Source organism: Cervus canadensis, chromosome 6, assembly GCF_019320065.1.
Source record: "Cervus canadensis isolate Bull #8, Minnesota chromosome 6, ASM1932006v1, whole genome shotgun sequence".
In the NCBI taxonomy this organism is placed as follows: domain Eukaryota; kingdom Metazoa; phylum Chordata; class Mammalia; order Artiodactyla; family Cervidae; genus Cervus; species Cervus canadensis.
In genome coordinates this window covers 74,049,266-74,066,195 of record NC_057391.1, presented here as the reverse complement: position 1 = coordinate 74,066,195, position 16,930 = coordinate 74,049,266, and the positions used below count along the sequence as shown (strand labels likewise).

The following is a 16,930-nucleotide window of genomic DNA, read 5'->3' as shown; positions in this document are numbered from 1 at the left end:
CCGTACCGACAGGAAGCGGAAGTGAAGACTGTAGAGCCCGGCTTCCTCTTAGCAACGGGAGAGGGTCACGTGACACACCAGCTGACTCCCGTAGAGAAAGACTCAGTGGCTGGGTTGTTGCAGCCACGGTTGCCCGACCAGGAACCCGAGCCGAAGAGTCATCGTCAGAATGTCGGGCAAAGACCGAATTGAAATCTTTCCCTCGCGAATGTAAGTAAAAGAATGGAACGAGCAGGTGTTCAGGAACACCTGCCTGAGCCGCTGGCCCTTCATTACCCTGGACCAGCGGCGGGGCTTCTTGTATGTTGGGCCGATCCTGAGCTCTCAGGTCTCTTCCTGAGTCCAGGGCAAGGCTCCCTGACGAGCCCCTTTGCTCTGAGTTGAACCAGACTGGACAGAGTTCAGCCCGAGCTGCTGACGTTTGTGGAGGTCTGCTGACTTCAGTTATTAATCGAGCCATTCATTCCACATTCCCTATTGATCCGGGCAGTGGATTTATAAAAAACTGTGAATTGTCGCTACTGCCGCCAGAATAGAGCTCACAGTTCAGTGAAGATATAGACCAGGCGATGAAGTTTGATAAATGCTTTGAGACGGGAAGTTGACTGCGATGTGAAGCAGGCCAAATCGGGGGGTTGAATCTCCCTAACGTGGGCGTCAGGTTCATCTTGGCAAGATCCTGTGAAATGTCACATGCAGTGGGAAGCTATCCCTGAATTTCTGAGGCTCTTATTTTGTTCCATCACCATTCAATATTCATTATGTTAATATCATCCATCACATTGTAAAGTGGATATAAGCTTATGTACATTCACCACTGAACTGGGAAATCTCTCCAGGATGAGAGATGTCTTGATTGTTAATCGTCCACAAAAAATGTTGCTTGAATGAACCCATGCCCGTGGAATCTGTTCGGTTGTGGTCTCCTTTCTCTGTTGGTCTAAATTCTTCGGCACGAAAAATTTTGACGTTTTCTCAAATGTGCCTAACAACGTGTGGAAATTAAAGATTGCTCTTATTTGCCCTCTCATTCTTTTACTCTTTTTTCACTGACGAGCAGAAAATCAGTTTTGGCTTTGACAGTTAGATCTTTTGATTTTTGGCCCTATCTCTTTGGGTATGCTGTGTTGTTTTTCTTCTTCCTGACTTTTCTCAGAGAATCTGAGGAGGGTTAAAATAAGAGTTTATTTAAACCCCAGACCTAGATTTCTGCCTCTTCGTGGGTGGCTACAGCTTTTAATGAAACGAAGGGGTTTTTGTTTGGTTTTTACCTTATCTATTGACTTTATAATAGCTGTTTGCCCTAGGTGGGAGGCAAGTCAGTTGTGGAGAAAGGCAGTGCCTTCTGAAATAGATAAAGATCAGGAATACCTTGGGATTGTGAGGACTGTAGAACTCCCAGCACTTAATGACTCTGACTCCATCCAAACCCCTGCACTGAGAGACCACCAGACTCTAGCTTGGCTTCTAGTAGCCTAAGATTGTGTTCCTAAGATGACTCCAGCACCGGGTAAAATGCTGGCCTAAGAAAGTTCATCTAGCCAAATATGCAACACCTTAGGCTGTGCCTCTGACCTCCCTTCCTTAACTGCATGCTAGCAGACACAGCTGGCCTGATGGCATTTCCATTGCCCAACCGTTTGGAATTTTTCTCTTCTCCAAATCATGTCCACTCACTCCTTTTAAAATGCCTAATCACCTGTGCACCATCAGAAAGGAGCTCAGCTCTTTCCCCTGCAGTCAGCAGTGACTGAATAATGTCTCTTTTCACCGCTTTAATTAATGTCTGGCTGCGTTTATCTTTGGTAGTAGTCAGAACGTTAACATTTTGTTGTTGTTGATGTTTTTACTTTAAGACTAGGAGGTGAGAATACGCTTATTTGGGCTTAGACATGAATGATAGGTTTGGGGAGGTGAAAATTTGCTGTTTGAGAATGTTCAGCTTGCTGATTAAGAGGAAATCAGGTGCAGGAAGTAACTGCTTCTCTAAATATTTTCCCCAAGGCCTATCAGCAGGTACTTTTGTCATGTAGTCAGATGTCTTTGATTCAGCTGGAAGCAAAGTCATCGTCCTAGCTGAAGGTCAAGCATTTTTTGTAGGGCCGAGCAGCTTTGTAACTTATAAAAGAAGTTTTTTAAGAGCTAGGTTAGAAAATACACTAGTGATTTGTTTCAGATACTTTCACCTTACTGTATTATGCTGTAAGATGGCGCTGTCACCTACTTAGGCACCAGAGAGCAAAAACAAGTTTAGAGTGGAAGCAAAAGAGACATGAAGGATTCGGAGTCTGCAGAAACCAGTCACATCGAGGTTCTACTACATACTAACTGTAGGCCCTCGGGCAAGTCACTCTTTGGTTTTCAAGAATTAAAATTTGTCTATTTCACCAGAAAAGAAATTAAATATAGGAGATTAAAATTAAGATGAATTCACAAACAGTTCGCCTTTTTACTGTATACTTGCTGCAATCTGTAATACTAGGATTTGACTTAAATTTGGTTCAACGCTTTGAACCCAAACTCTGGTGGTTAGTGTCAACAGCACTGTATGTTAAATGTATACAATGGGGTGCATAACTCCTACTCAGGTTGGAAACTGAACCAGCTTCACTTGGGTAGACCTCCAGTGAGGCTTGTCAGTGCAATTTCAGCCACTAATAGCTAGTTTTTCAAAGATAGAACTGTTCGCCTGAGGTGATTTATAATCTGTAGGTGAAGCAGTGCGGCACAGGTTGGGGTACAGAGGACTTAGGTTTGAGCCTTAGTTTGAGCCTTGGTTAAACCACTGGAGTCAGAAATCTGGATCAAGTTCCTGCTCTGCCTTTTCTTCACTGAGTGACTGTGGGAAAGTTGTTTTCCTTTTCTGAGCTTCATTTTCCTGTCCTGCAAGATAATGTCTAAAGCCCTTTCCAGCTGCAGAATAGTCTTAGTAACCTTTGGCCTGTGGTAGAAGATTCATAATCTAAAAATGTACCCAAAAGTTTGGTAAAAACTATTTTGCAGTTGATTATAACACCAGTCATATGAAACTACATCCCCTTAAATTATTCTAAGTATGTCATGCAATCTATTATTGAATCTGACTACCCACTTTTTCTTCCTCATTATTAAATTTTATCTGGCATATGGTAGCAAGAACAGAAATGTTGGTTTTTGCTGTTGCTTTCTTGCCTTCGGTTTGGGGGTTTCTGATAGGAAAAGATTGGAATGAGGTAGGGAGACTTCAGTGACTTGTCACTTCTCAGGAGTGTCATTTGTGTCATTTGTTACCTAGAGTCATTTACAATTTAATAAAGTGGTAGTAGAGTCTTCATTGGTGATATCAACAAAGTTCAGTGCCACACTTTTAATGGAAAAAGTGAGAAATGATTATGGTATAAAATGGAGAAGGTAAAACAGTGTAGTAGTAAAGAGTAAGTCCGTTTTTTTCCATTTAAAAAGTAAATGCTTTATTTTTCAAAGGAAACTGTTACCAGTTTCTGTGAACTTTTCTAGAACTGTTCTCTGTATCTATATAAACCCATGTATCCCTTACTTTGTGTAACTAAGATAGTGTAATATCGGGAATACATGTGGATCTGCCTTACTGTGGTTTTTTTTGTTTTTTGTTTTTACTGGCTGCATATCATTCTGTTGCATGATGAACCATGATTTGTGGGACATTTGTTTCCACCCTTTTGCTACTACAAATAAGGCTGGAGTACTCATCCTTAACCTTGTACATGCTTTTGTGTACCTGTGGGAGTCAGTCAGTGGCATAAGTCCCTTAAAATGCAGTTGTTGGTCCTGAAGATAAGTGCATTTCAAATTTTGCTATCTGTTAATGGACAGAATTTTTAAGTCCTTAATGGAAACACATATATTGTTATAACTCACAAATCAAGTAAGTAAACAGTGCTGACATCATAAAATAGGGCTCTTTATATGTTTATTCTGATTTAATAAATATTAATTTATTAAATACTTATTAGAGGATTGTTACTGTTTTATATAAAAAAGACTTCTCACTTTTGGAACACTGAGGGTGGAGATCTACAATATTGAGAAACCAGTTAAGCCTGTTAGCCACAAATGCTGTATATTCTTGCGCCTGTGACATCAACAGATAAAGCAGGGTTTTAACACCATATTAGGGAAGTATTTTTATCTTAAATTTCTTTAACTTTGTTTACATAGGGCACAGACCATCATGAAGGCTCGGTTAAAAGGAGCACAGACAGGTCGAAACCTCCTGAAGAAAAAATCTGATGCCTTAACTCTTCGATTTCGACAGATCCTTAAGAAGATAATAGAGGTAGAATGAAGTTTGCTTCGAACTGTGTTTTAGAAGTATCTATGGAAAATCCAGCATGGCTGTTAATATTTTTCTTTCAAAAGTAAAAATGCCATTATAAATGCAACAAGTTTCAGAAAGGTCATGAAATCAAATTCAGCCTCTTTACTCTTGCACCCAAGTCCCTATTCATCTTTTCTGGCCCTTGCCTCCCCCTCTGGTCTCATTTGGAGCTTTCTTCTAACATCCTCCGCTGGGACCTTTGCATTAGCTCTTTCTTCTGCCTGAAGTGCTCTTTCCCTTGTTTTCTTATAATTGCACCTCTGGCCTGTCTGGTAACTTTCTAACCCTCTGCCCCAGTTTGTCTTCTTTTTCAAAAAAATTATTGGGTATTCTCAAACATTACATCTTCCAGATTTATTTTAGAATCACTGTGCCATTAGGATTTTGACAGCAGTATAGTGAATCTAAAAGAGTAATTTGAACAAATTGCCATGGACCCATTCAGGAATAAGGTAGGCCTTTCAGTAAAGATTTAGTTTTCAATTTTTTAGTGTCTTTATTGTAATATTTTAATTATAAAACTTATGATTTTGCCATCTTGTTAGTATCCATAATCAAACCTTTCAAGCAAAATTAGATGTATTTATATCATTGTTACCAGATCAGTATTTACATGCACACCTAGTGTGAAACACTGATGGTTGTTAAAGGGACATGATTATGATACCACCTTTCCCTGTATAAAAACTTGGCTTGAATCAGCTGCTGGTTTATGCTTTTCCAGACTAAAATGTTGATGGGTGAAGTGATGAGAGAAGCTGCCTTTTCACTTGCTGAGGCCAAGTTCACAGCCGGGGACTTCAGGTAAAGTGGGATATTTTGAAAAACAAAGTGCCTTCATGTTCAAAATTTCATGTAAAGCCACTTTTAATTAATATATATATAAAAGCATTAAAGACAAATGATAGAATACTTCCATCACCTTAATGCACATTATCTGTTACATAATTCTTCAGGCACAGGATACTTAATATTTTATTGTTGTTGTTGTTATTCAGTCTCTTAAGTCATGTCCGACTCTGTGACCCTATGAACTGCAGCACACCAAGCTTCTCTGTCAATCACTGTCTCCCTGAGTTTTCTCAAATTCATGTCCATTGAGTCAGAGATGCCATCCAGCCATCTCATCCTCTGTTACCCCCTTCTCCTCTATTTTTATAGCCTCTCTCTTTTTTTTTTTGTTAACTAAATAAGGGCTTCCCCAATGGCTCAGCAGGTAAAATATTTGCCTGCAAGGCAGGAGACACAGGAGACATGGGTTCGATCTGTCGGTCAAGAAGATCCCTTGGTAGGAGGAAATGGCAACCCATTCCAGTGTTCTTGCCTAAAAAATTCCCATGGACAGAGGACCATAGAGGGCCACAGTCCACAGGGTCTCGAAGAGTCAGACATGACAGAGCAGCTAAGTGCCTGTGCACGCACACACAGTATTGTGTCATAAACATTTCCCCATTTTCACACAGCTGCATAATCTTTCTCTAGATGTATGATAATTTGTTAATGTTTTCCTATAATGATGGGCCTTTGGGGTGATTTTCAGAATATTAGAAAAGGTGCCATGAACATCTTTATATACTTACTTCTATTGAATCATTTCCTTAGGAAAATTTTTAAGAATGGAATTGGTTGTTTAAAGAGCATGGACTTTATGGCATTTGTCAATATATGCCTTACAAAGTGTATAAAATGCCTTAGTTACTGCTTTACATATATTTAGATAACGTCACTTGATTCTCCCCATAAGCCTGTGAGGTAGACCAGGTGAGCATTGTAATTCTTAGTTTAAGTTCAGTCCTTTCCTGAAGTTAAATTACTGTTCAGGGGCAGAAGTGGAAGATGTTTTCAGGGTTTTTGATTTTAGTCTTCTTTACCAGTAACACAATGCCTCCATTCTTAGTTTGTATTATCGAGCAACATTACCTATGGACAGTCTTACAGCTTGAGGGGCGTGAGTCCTTTTGAAGTAGTAGACTTTACTTTTCACCAGTATTAGTAGGATAACGATTTGCATTGACTTTTTCATGAGAGAGAGGGAATAAATAGTGTGTAAGTGGTATATGAAAATGTTTCAGGGTGGTTATGGGGAAGACACTTTATTTTGTGATAGTAACAAATGGGGAGTCAGGTGCAGCCAGATGGAAGTTCCAGGGCAAAGGAACTCAACTGCTGCTCAGCCAAACCTGGGAGGTTTGATAGCAAACCCAAAAGGAAGGAAGGTCTCCTAATTACATCAGTGGAATGAAAATCCCTAAAGTCACATCCACACACCACATATCTGATTGAAAAAGTAAGCAGTCCGTATACATTAAAACCATTCTTTGTATTCTTACGGTTAATGTTTGAGTATCGTTCATATTTTGCTCTCTGAGGCCCTCCTTTAATAGTAGTGATTGTTTCCTTTTCTGAAAAAAGACAATCTTCAAAATGTCATTGTGAAATCTTGCTTATGTTGAAATACCTGATAGGTCCCTGCTGGTATACTTCTCAGTCTAAAGACACAACTAAATCAAGGCCTTTTCTTTTTCTGCAGCACCACAGTTATCCAAAATGTAAATAAGGCCCAAGTGAAGATTAGAGCAAAGAAAGATAATGTAGCAGGTAACTTTTCAACCCTTTAAATCTTTGGCAGAGAAAAGATAACATTTTAAAATCAACCCATTTATACAGCAAGATCTTAATGGCCCAGTTAATCTTTTCTTCTTTGACAAAGTTGATTGGCTTTACATGTTGAAACTGTTGTTACTGGTGGTTGCCTGGCGATAGGGGTGGGGGAAATGGGGAGCTGGTCATTCAGTGGATATAAAGTAACAGTTATTAAACATAAATATACTCTAGAGATCTGTACAGTCTGTAGTTATAGTTAATATGGTGTTCTACACTTAGAAATTTAAAGTAGAAACTTAAAGTAAATTTCATATTGAGTATTCTTAACACACACTTAGGAAAAGGGACACATCTTTTGGGAAGTGATGGATATGTTTATCACCTTGATTGTGATGATGGTATTCATGGGTGTATGCATATGTTGTACTCATCAGAATGTACACATTAAATATGTGCAGCTTTTTACATATTAAGTATACTTCAAAGCTGAAAGAAAATAAAACAAACAAACATTGTAACAACCAGATCCCTTACTAAGGACAACTTGACTTTGGAATAGGAATGAACGCTTAAGAAGGCAGGTTCCTATATTCATTCCTTGAAACAAGTTATGATTCCAGGCAATCTCTTGACTTTTGAATATTTGCTGAAAAAGAAACAGGAAACCATGGTTAAGAAGCCATACTTCAAGGACATGTTTTTGTGACTCCATATATGTTTCTGTTTAACAGGTGTTACATTGCCAGTATTTGAACATTATCATGAAGGAACTGACAGTAAGTGTGAAACTTCTTAAGTGTGTCTCTCGGTTCTTCTAGTTTCTCTTTAAATGAACCTTATTCTGAACAATGATGATAGATTAGACCTTATTAGAGTTCAGTAGTTCCAGTGTTGGTAAGCCTTATCAGGTACAGTTGGGACAATAGTTGATCAGTTAATCAAAAATCATAAAACATTGTGCATTGCTTAAAATACTTTATTTCTACCTAGAAATTTAGTCATTTCCAAATTTTAGAAATAAGAGGCCTTGACCTTTCTTTGATAACTGTTTCCACTTTTCCTACTTTGACAGCATGTTTTAGATGGTAATACATCTTTGTTGAGCCTTTCCAAAGTAATCGACTCTTTCTCATAGAAATAAAAATAATCTTTCTTTAGCCCTCCTGTTTAATTGGCTCACATAGAACTTTTAGTACAGCTTGAATGAAGCAGCATTCTAGAGTATCACCTGGTAATAGAATGTCACTGTACTGGGGCGTCAGGCAGTACAGTCTACAAGCTGGGCACATGAAGGTTGGTCAGAAGCTTCCCCTATAGCTAGTATAATGCCCATGTGCAAATAACAGCATGCACGATGGTTTGGGGGAGTGAAATGGGTACTTGGTGTGTGCATTGAATAGGGTTGCTAAATTTGTTTTTGTGTCTTTGGTATTAATTCTGACTTACCATCTTTTGGGAAGTCTATGGGGAAGATTACACTCTAAATGCAAATGTTGTCTGACTGGTTCTTTTAGGTTATGAACTGACTGGTTTAGCCAGAGGTGGGGAACAGTTGGCTAAACTGAAGAGGAATTATGCCAAAGCAGTGGAACTACTGGTGGAACTGGCTTCACTGCAGGTAAGTCCTGCAGTTTGATATCTAACCGTCACGTCAGGGAGATTCAGATCCTGAACCAGAGCATATTGCACTTAGTACTTGAAACTGTTGCCATGCCTGTGTGAAACAAGCCAGAGATGCTTTGATTTCTGAAATGGGGGCTTTTGCACCGTTGTCCCTACTTTTCATCACTAACACAATGTTTGTGCGGTGGTATAGCTTCACTCTTGACTAGGTGAGAACAGCAACGGTCAGTACTAGATTTAAATGCATATGTTGATATGATTTATGTATGAAAGCCTTTATTTCCCATTTGTGGCCAGTTAATATGTGTCTAGGTCATTAGTGTACGATTCTCTTCCTCTTGCCATTTTTATAACTTCAGGTGAGTCTGAAGTGAATGAATTCTAATAGAATGGAAGTCATGTTACCTCTGTGGAAATCTCATAAGACTTTTCTAAGTACGTTGAGAAGTAGTAGTCTTGGTTTCCAAATGTTTTCTACAAGTGCTAAGTGAAGGCAGGTGGCCAGGGTATGGTTAGGAGTAAAATTTTGAGCCTGCATCATTAATTTATCCTCTTATTTTAGACTTCCTTTGTTACTTTGGATGAAGCTATTAAGATAACCAACAGGCGTGTAAATGCCATTGAACATGGTGAGTTTAAGCTGCTCTGAAGCTCGTTGTTTATCCTTTCGTGCCCACCTCCATCCTTGTCTCAGACCTGCTAGGACTCAGGCACTGACCGCCTGCTGATTAAGATGTTGCCCCTGTCCACAGTGAGAAGGGCAGAGAGTCAGTAGTACAGATAAGTGTTCATAAATCATTTGATAGAAGTATGTATATGACTTGTGGGGGAGTTAGAGGAGAGTGGTGAACTTAAAAACTATGGAATGTTCTATTTGTTTCTGGTTATTCATGAATAAAAGGTGAAACTATTTCTCAAGAGCCCTAATGTTTTTGTAAGTTCTTTCCAGTTTGAGTGATAAATCTTTTTGAACACATGAAGTACAGTATGTCCCCTCCATATGAATGAATTCCGTTCCAGGAGCACATTCTGAAGTCCAGTTTGTTCTAAGTCCATCCAACAGAGTTACCCTGGGTCACCGAATTAACACAGTCGGCTATATCATACTATACTGTAATAGCTTTGTAATGCTTTTCACACAAATAATATGTAAAAAACAAACAGAAAAATAAGACATTTTTAATCATACAGTCCAGTACCTTGAAAAATACAATAGTATAGGGCAACAGCTGGCATCGAGTGAACAGGCAGGAAGAGTTACTAGCTGGAGGAGGGAGGTGGGTGGGAGATGGATCGTCAGCAGAAGCATGTGGAGGGCAAGCTGCAGTTTCACTCGGGCCTGACGCTGATGGCACGGGTTCCTTGCTGGATTGAATTCTGTCTGCTCTTGAAAACACAATCCAGTGATGTTTGGGGAGTCCTGTACCAGCTACAGCAGTCACTGCTTTTACACTGGCTGCCAGAAATCCTGGGCTTGACATGTACTGTGCTGTGTCTCTGCAGTACTGAACGGTAAAGCACACGTGCGTGCACGTGACAGCGCACGTCAGACACGTGAGCGGACACGTGAGTGGACATGGGACCGCACGTTTGTGTCCTTGAAAGCTCACAGTGTGAAAGTTCTCATGTAGAGGACTTGCTGTATTTAACTTTAAATCTTTCTTAGGCCTTATCTCGTATTCTTGATTTCTCAAAATAAGTTTTCCCATTGTATGCCTTTATCCTCCATCTCTCTTATTTCATTATTTTAAAACTATGACCCCTTAATGTTGCCAAAGTACTTTTTCCTTAAAAGGCTCAGTTTTCATTAAAGAAACATTGATTTAATTTTAAGGTAAGAAAGTAGCAAACTTGCAGCAGCAGGGAGATTATTTTGCTTGGGATCTGTTAGTGTTAAAGAGGAAGTTATCAAAAAATAAAAATAAAATAAAGAGGAAGGTATCTCATTTTTTAAAAACTCAAAACACATTTCCTGACTGCTTGCTTGTGCCAGCCTCATGTCTGGAATTGCAAGCAAAACAAAATGGGTAAGTTCCAATTCGCAAGGACCTCACATTTTAGAAGCAGAATAAGCAAATTCTGTGTAAAGTTGAACCTATGACTGACACAAAATTCAACTTACTGTACTCCGTCTGTTCAGTGTTCCAGCGTTTAACAGTAGATTGCTGTTATATTTAAAATAACATTTGTGGTTCAGTGTTAAAAAATCCTATAAATTCAGTATATTGTGTTGTATATATATCATGGTCCAGTGTTACCTGTGCATAGAAAAGACAGTACAGGGACATATACCAAAATATTTATAATAGTTAACCCAGAGTGGTGGGATTATAATTCATTTTACTTTTCTGTTTTTGTTTTTTGCATTAAATGTACATTTATGGTTAAGTAACTGTTGTACAAATGAGCACTGGCAATTTAAAAAAAGGAGGTGTGAAGTTCTGACTACATACATATTTTTAAACCCTAGTCATCATTCCCCGGATTGAACGTACCCTTGCTTATATCATCACAGAGCTGGATGAGAGAGAGCGAGAGGAGTTCTACAGGTTTGTGGGATGTGGCAGTTATTGGTCATTTTTTGTTTTTTCATATTCCAAAGACTTGATTTGCTGAGAGACTTGTTGGCTTATGTTCTTTATAATTAGCACAACTTGTGTTTTATTCTGTAAGAAGCAAGAGATAATATTGCCAAAGGCTGTGGAAACAAATGTGTGCCAAGTTTTGCACAACTAAAATGTGGTCTCTGAAAACATAGGTCCTTCAGAGAAATTAGCAATAGTGTTGATAATTCCTTCAAATGAAAGTGATTATGTGGGTGTCTCATAAGGGGAGGCTTCCCTGGTGGCTCAGTGGTAAAGAATCTGCCTGCAGTGCAGGAGACTCGGGTTTGATCCCTGAGTTGGAAAGATCCCCTCGAGGAGGGTGTGGCAACCCACTCCAGTATTGCTGGGAAAATCCCATAGACAAGGAGCCTGGCGGGCTGCAGGCTAACATTTAAAGCTGTTGCTGTTCAGTCGCTCAGTCGTGTCCAACTCTTTGCAACCCCATGGACTGCAGCACGCCAGGCTTCCCTGTCCTTCACCATCTCCCGGAGCTTGCTCAAATACATGTCCATTGAGTCACTGATGCCATCCAACCATCTCGTCCTCAGTTGCCCCCTCTCCTCCTACCGTCAATATTTCCAAGCATCAGGGTCTTTCCAAATGAGTCAGCTCTTCACATCAGGTGGCCCAAGTATTGGAGTTTCAGCTTCAGCATCAGTCCTTCCAGTGAATATTCAGGACTGATTTCCTTTAGGATTGACTGGTTTCATTTCCTTGCAGTCCAAGGGACTGTCAAGAAGAGTCTTTTCCAACACCACAGTTCAAAAGCATCAGTTCTTCGGCACTCGGCCTTCTTTGTGGCCCAGCTCTCACATCCGTACATGACTGTAGGAAAAACCATAGCTTTGACTAGATGGATCTTTGTTGGCAAAGTAATGTCTGCTTTTTAATACTGTTGTCTAGATTTGTCACAGCTTTTCTTCCAAGGAGCAAGTGTTTTTTAATTTCGTGGCTGCAGTCACCATCTGCAGTGATTTTGGAGCCCAGGAAAATAAAGTCTCTCACTGTTCCCATTGTTTCCCCATCTATTTGCCATGAAGTGATGGGATTAGGGGGTGCCATGATTTTTGTTTTTTGAATGTTGATTTTTTTAAGACAGCTTCTTAAATCTCCTCTTTCACTTTCATCAAGAGGCTCTTTAGTTTCTCTTCGCTTTCTGCCATAAGGCTGGTTTCATCTGCATATCTGAGGTTATTGATATTTCTCCCGGCAATCTTGATTCCAGCTTGTGCTTCATCCAGCCTGGCATTCTGCATGATGTACTCTGCTTATGAGTTAAATAAGCAGGGTGACAATATATAGCCTTGACGTACTCCTTTCCCAATTTGGAACCAGTCTGTTCCATGTCCCATTCTAATTGTTGCTTCTTGACCTGCATACAGATTTCTCAGGAGGCAGGTCAGGTGATCTGGTATTCCCATTTCTTTAAGAATTTTCCACAGTTTGTTGTGATTCACACAGTCAAAGGCTTTACTGTAGTCAGTAAAGCAGAAGTAGACGTCTCAAGCAAGAGATGAATTCTCTTGCTTTTTCTGTGATCCAGTGTATCTTCACAATTTGATCTCTGATTCTTCTGCCTTCTCTAAATCTAGATTGAACATCTGGAAGTTCTTGGTTCATGTACTTTTGAAGCCTAGCTTGGAGAATTTTGAGCATTACTGTGCTAGTGTGTGATATGAGTGAAATTGTGCGGTAGTTTGAACATTCTTTGGCATTGCCTTTCTTTGGGATTGGGATGAAAACTGACCTTTTCCAGTCCTGTGGCCACTGGTCACTTTTCCAAATTTGCTGGCATATTGAGTGCAGCACTTTCACAGCATCATCTTTTAGGGTTTGAAATAGCTTAGCGGGAACCCCATCACCTCCACTAGCATTGTTTGTAGTGATGCTTCCTAAGGCCCACTTGACTTCACATTCCAGGATGTCTGGCTCTAGGTGAGTGATCACACCATCATGGTTATCTGGGTCATTAAGATCTTTTTTGTATAGTTCTTCTCTGTATTCTTGCCACCTGTTCTTAGTATCTTCTGCTTCTGTTAGGTCCATACGGTTTCTGTCCTTTATTGTGCCCATCTTTGCATGAAATATTCCTTTGGCATCACTGATTTTCTTGAAGAGATCTCTAGTCTTTCCCGTTCTATTGGTTTCCTCTATATTTTTGCATTGATCACTTAGGAAGGCTTTGTTATCACTCCTTGCTATTCTTTGGAACTCTGCATTCAGCTGGGTATATCTTTCCTTTTCTCCTTGCCCTCACTTCTTTTCTCAGCTACTCATAAGGCCTCTTCAGACAACCATTTTGCCTTTTTTGCATGTCTTTTTCTGCAGATGGTTTTGGTCACTGCCTCCTGTACAGTGTCACGAACCTCTGTCTATAGTTCTTCAGGCACTCTGTCTATCAGATCTAATCCCTTGAATCTGTTTGTTATTTCCACTATAATCATAAGGGATTTGATTTAGGTCAAACCTGAATGGCCTAGTGGTTTTCCCTACTGTGTTCAATTTAAGTCTGAATTTTGCAATAAGGATGGAGTTCATGATCTGAGTCACAGTCGGCTTCCGGTCTTATTTTTGCTGCCTGTATAGAGCTTCTCCATCTTCAACTGCAAAGAATATAATCAGTCTGACTTTGGTATTGACCATCTGGTGATGTCCATGTGTAGAGTCTTCCTTCTCTTGTGTTGTTGGAAGAGGGTGTTTGCTATGACCAGTGCATTCTTTTGGCAAAATTTAATTAGCCTTTGCCTTGCTTCTTGTACTCCAAGACCAAACTTGCCTCTTTCTCCAGGTATCTCTTGACTTCCTACTTTTGCATTCTAGTACCCTGTGATGAAGAGGACATCTTTTTTGGTGTTCGTTCTAGAAGGTTTTGTAGGTCTTCATAGACCTGGTCATCTTCAGCTTCTTCATCACTAGTGGTTGGGGCATAGACTTGGATTACTGTGATACGGAATGGTTTTCCTTGGAAACGAACAGAGATCATTCTGTCATTTTTGAGATTGCACCCAAGTACTGCATTTTGGACTTTTTTGTTGACTGTGAGGGCAACCCCATTTCTTCTAAGGGATTCTTGCCCACAATAGTAGATATAATGGTCATCTGAATTAAATTTGCCCATCCTGGTCCATTTTAGTTTACTGATGCTCTTGCTATCTATTTGACCACTTCCAGTTTACCCTGATTCATGGAACAACACATACCACATAGGTGGTATGCTGGGGTCAGTGTGCCAGGTTCAGAGAAGTGCGAGATAAGTGAAGGCAAGCTATGACTGTCTTGGACCTTGAGTAGCATTTGATGATGATTTATAATCATTATCAAAATTTAGTTCTTCAGTTCGTGTAGAGTTGTGGTAATCCAAATTGAATGATCCAGAATTTTAATGTCTGAATACTCAGTATCATCACATGAGTATCAAAGTTTATTCACCCTGAGATAGGAGCTTTTGCAATCAGTTATTAGCTTAAAATGTGTTAAAGTGTTAGTCGCTCAATCATATCCAACTCCTTGTGACCCCATGGACTCTAGCCCACCAGGCTTCTTGACCCAGGAATTGAACCCAGGCCAACTGCACTGCAGGCAGATTCTTAACCGTCTGAGCCACGAGTGTGTTCAACATCAAGTCTTTAAAAAAAAAAAAAAGGGTGGTCATAAATATATTACTGAAATTGAAATTAATAAAGGCAGAATTTTGTTTGACTTTGTAGAGGTGTTTATTATCCTTGTTACAAAACTAGAAGAAATCAGTTCCACTTAGTACCAAAACATTGTTCAGAAAATTCCCTCCTTTATCTTACAGGTTAAAGAAAATACAGGAGAAGAAAAAGGTTCTCAAGGAAAAGTCTGAACAGGACTTGGAGCAACGGAGGGCAGCCGGAGAGGTGATGGAGCCTGCTAATCTCCTGGCTGAAGAGAAGGATGAAGATCTTCTGTTTGAATAAGCTTTCCTGCTCTGGTTCTTTCAGAAGGCCTAACATGTCACCATTTTAATTCATGGTGTGTAGGTTTGTTATGTGTGGCTATTTATTTTTTGGCTTAAGAATTTCACCAGTGGTAAAATTTCCCTGGATGTCTGTTTATGGGATCTACCTTTGCAGAATCATAATTAAGCAACAATTAATCACCAATGAAATTTGTAGAACCTGTCCCGAAACCTATAGAATTTATGCTGCAGAAGTGTCACCCTACTTTAATTATACATCTGTTACAATTCATCTGCTTACCAAACATAAGAAAATCCCTTTAGGAAGCAGCAGTGCTCTCAGGCCAACACACATTCGTAGGCCAGCTACTCTGGAGCACCCTTTGTTCCTACCTCCTCACACACCTTGGCATCATTGTCTGAGATTGCTACAGCCATTCTTGTGTTAGTTACTATGGGACATCTCTCCTTAAGCTTTAGGAAAACCTTCACTTATTTTTCCTTGAATAACAGGTCTCTGGTCTGTCATGGGAACAGTTCTGCCAATTCAAATGTGACTATGGTATAAACAGTAAAATGATTTAAAAATGAGTTGTTCCTTTTTTAATGAATTTACTGTTAAGAGTCAATTGTGTTCTTATGCTTAGATTGGCACATGGGATTGGCATTCAAAAAGAGCTTCCTCCACAGACGTGTATGAAGTGGGAGTCTGCCTTCCTCCATCCTTCAGATTTCAGTGTTTTACTTATAAGCTTACTGAGATGATTGTTGAATTTGGGGGTACTGATAAATACATGATTGCCAGAGAGTTAAGAGCTTATTGATATTGCTATTGCTAATCTAAGAAAAAAATATACGAATTCCCATTTGCGAGTAACATGGCTGTATCAGGTGACGGAGGTTTTTAGTAGCTTGATTTGGTGTGTGTGAGTCATCCATGATTATTCAGGCTTTCCTGCAGTCAGTTCCAGGGGTTTTTTGACGTTGGCCATGGAGCAGTTTTTGGTTAATGAAACTACAACACTAGCCTTAATAGTACTGTGTTTAAATCAACTGGTATTGCAGCCTAGGCTTTTAAAAGCATGTGTTAGTTGCTCAGTCATGTCCGACTTTGCGACCCCATGGACCAGGCTCCTCTGTCCATGAAATTCTCCAGGAATTCTACTGGAGTAGGTAGCCATTCCCTTCTCCAGGGCACCTTCCCAACCCAGGGGTTGAATCCCGGTCTCCTGCACTGCAGGTGGACTCTACCATGAAGCCCCTGTTGGTTTTTAAATTAACCAAGTAATTTTGTGAACATTTAACACCTGCTACAAAGTAACTTAGTTGTGCCAGATAGAACCTTGTTTATATTTATATCATTTCATCACAACCACCATAAGAGGTACCTATTATTTTAATCCCATGTTTCACAGAAAATTTTGAGGCATAAGAAGCTTGAGTGGTCCTAGATTAAAAAGCTAGAAAGTGGTGAGTCCCATTTAAATCCAGGTAATTTAAGTTCAGAATTTTTACATTCTTTTTTGCCTCTCCTACATTTAAAATTTGGAGTAAAGGTAACACATAAGGCCTGTCCTGGAAGAGCTGATTTTTAGGAAATCCTGTTGCTACCTACAAAATAAAATCTCAGACTCAATGTAAATTCAGTGATTGGAAAACTATCAATCAAGTATGTAAGTCTTGAAAATAGGCTTAGCGACGAACTGCCTAATACGTGATCTTCCTAATGCCCTGGTGCGTGCAAGTTGAGTTGCTTCAGTCGTGTCCGACTCTGCGACTCCATGACCTGCAACTTAACCAGGCTACTCTGTCCATGGGATTCTCCAGGCAAGAATACTG

The 16,930-nt window shown here is 39.8% G+C and overlaps 1 protein-coding gene across 1 annotated transcript; it reads left to right on the top strand.

Annotated features, from left to right (window-relative positions):
- Positions 1 to 39: 39 nt before the first annotated feature.
- On the top strand, positions 40 to 15,682 carry ATP6V1D (ATPase H+ transporting V1 subunit D). Its single transcript, XM_043472330.1, has 9 exons — positions 40 to 210; positions 4,177 to 4,294; positions 5,061 to 5,140; positions 6,867 to 6,934; positions 7,672 to 7,716; positions 8,455 to 8,558; positions 9,126 to 9,192; positions 11,034 to 11,112; positions 14,969 to 15,682. Exons 1-9 carry the CDS (start codon positions 170 to 172, stop codon positions 15,108 to 15,110), a joined length of 744 nt encoding a protein of 247 aa, XP_043328265.1. The 5' UTR covers positions 40 to 169; the 3' UTR covers positions 15,111 to 15,682.
- Positions 15,683 to 16,930: the final 1,248 nt, after the last annotated feature.

Coding starts and splice junctions, on each gene's coding strand:
- ATP6V1D (XM_043472330.1), top strand. CDS start 170: ATGTCGGGCAAAGACCGAATTGAAATCTTTCCCTCGCGAAT. Junction 4,295..5,060: donor TCCTTAAGAAGATAATAGAG/GTAGAATGAAGT, acceptor ATGCTTTTCCAG/ACTAAAATGTTGATGGGTGA. Junction 5,141..6,866: donor TTCACAGCCGGGGACTTCAG/GTAAAGTGGGAT, acceptor CTTTTTCTGCAG/CACCACAGTTATCCAAAATG.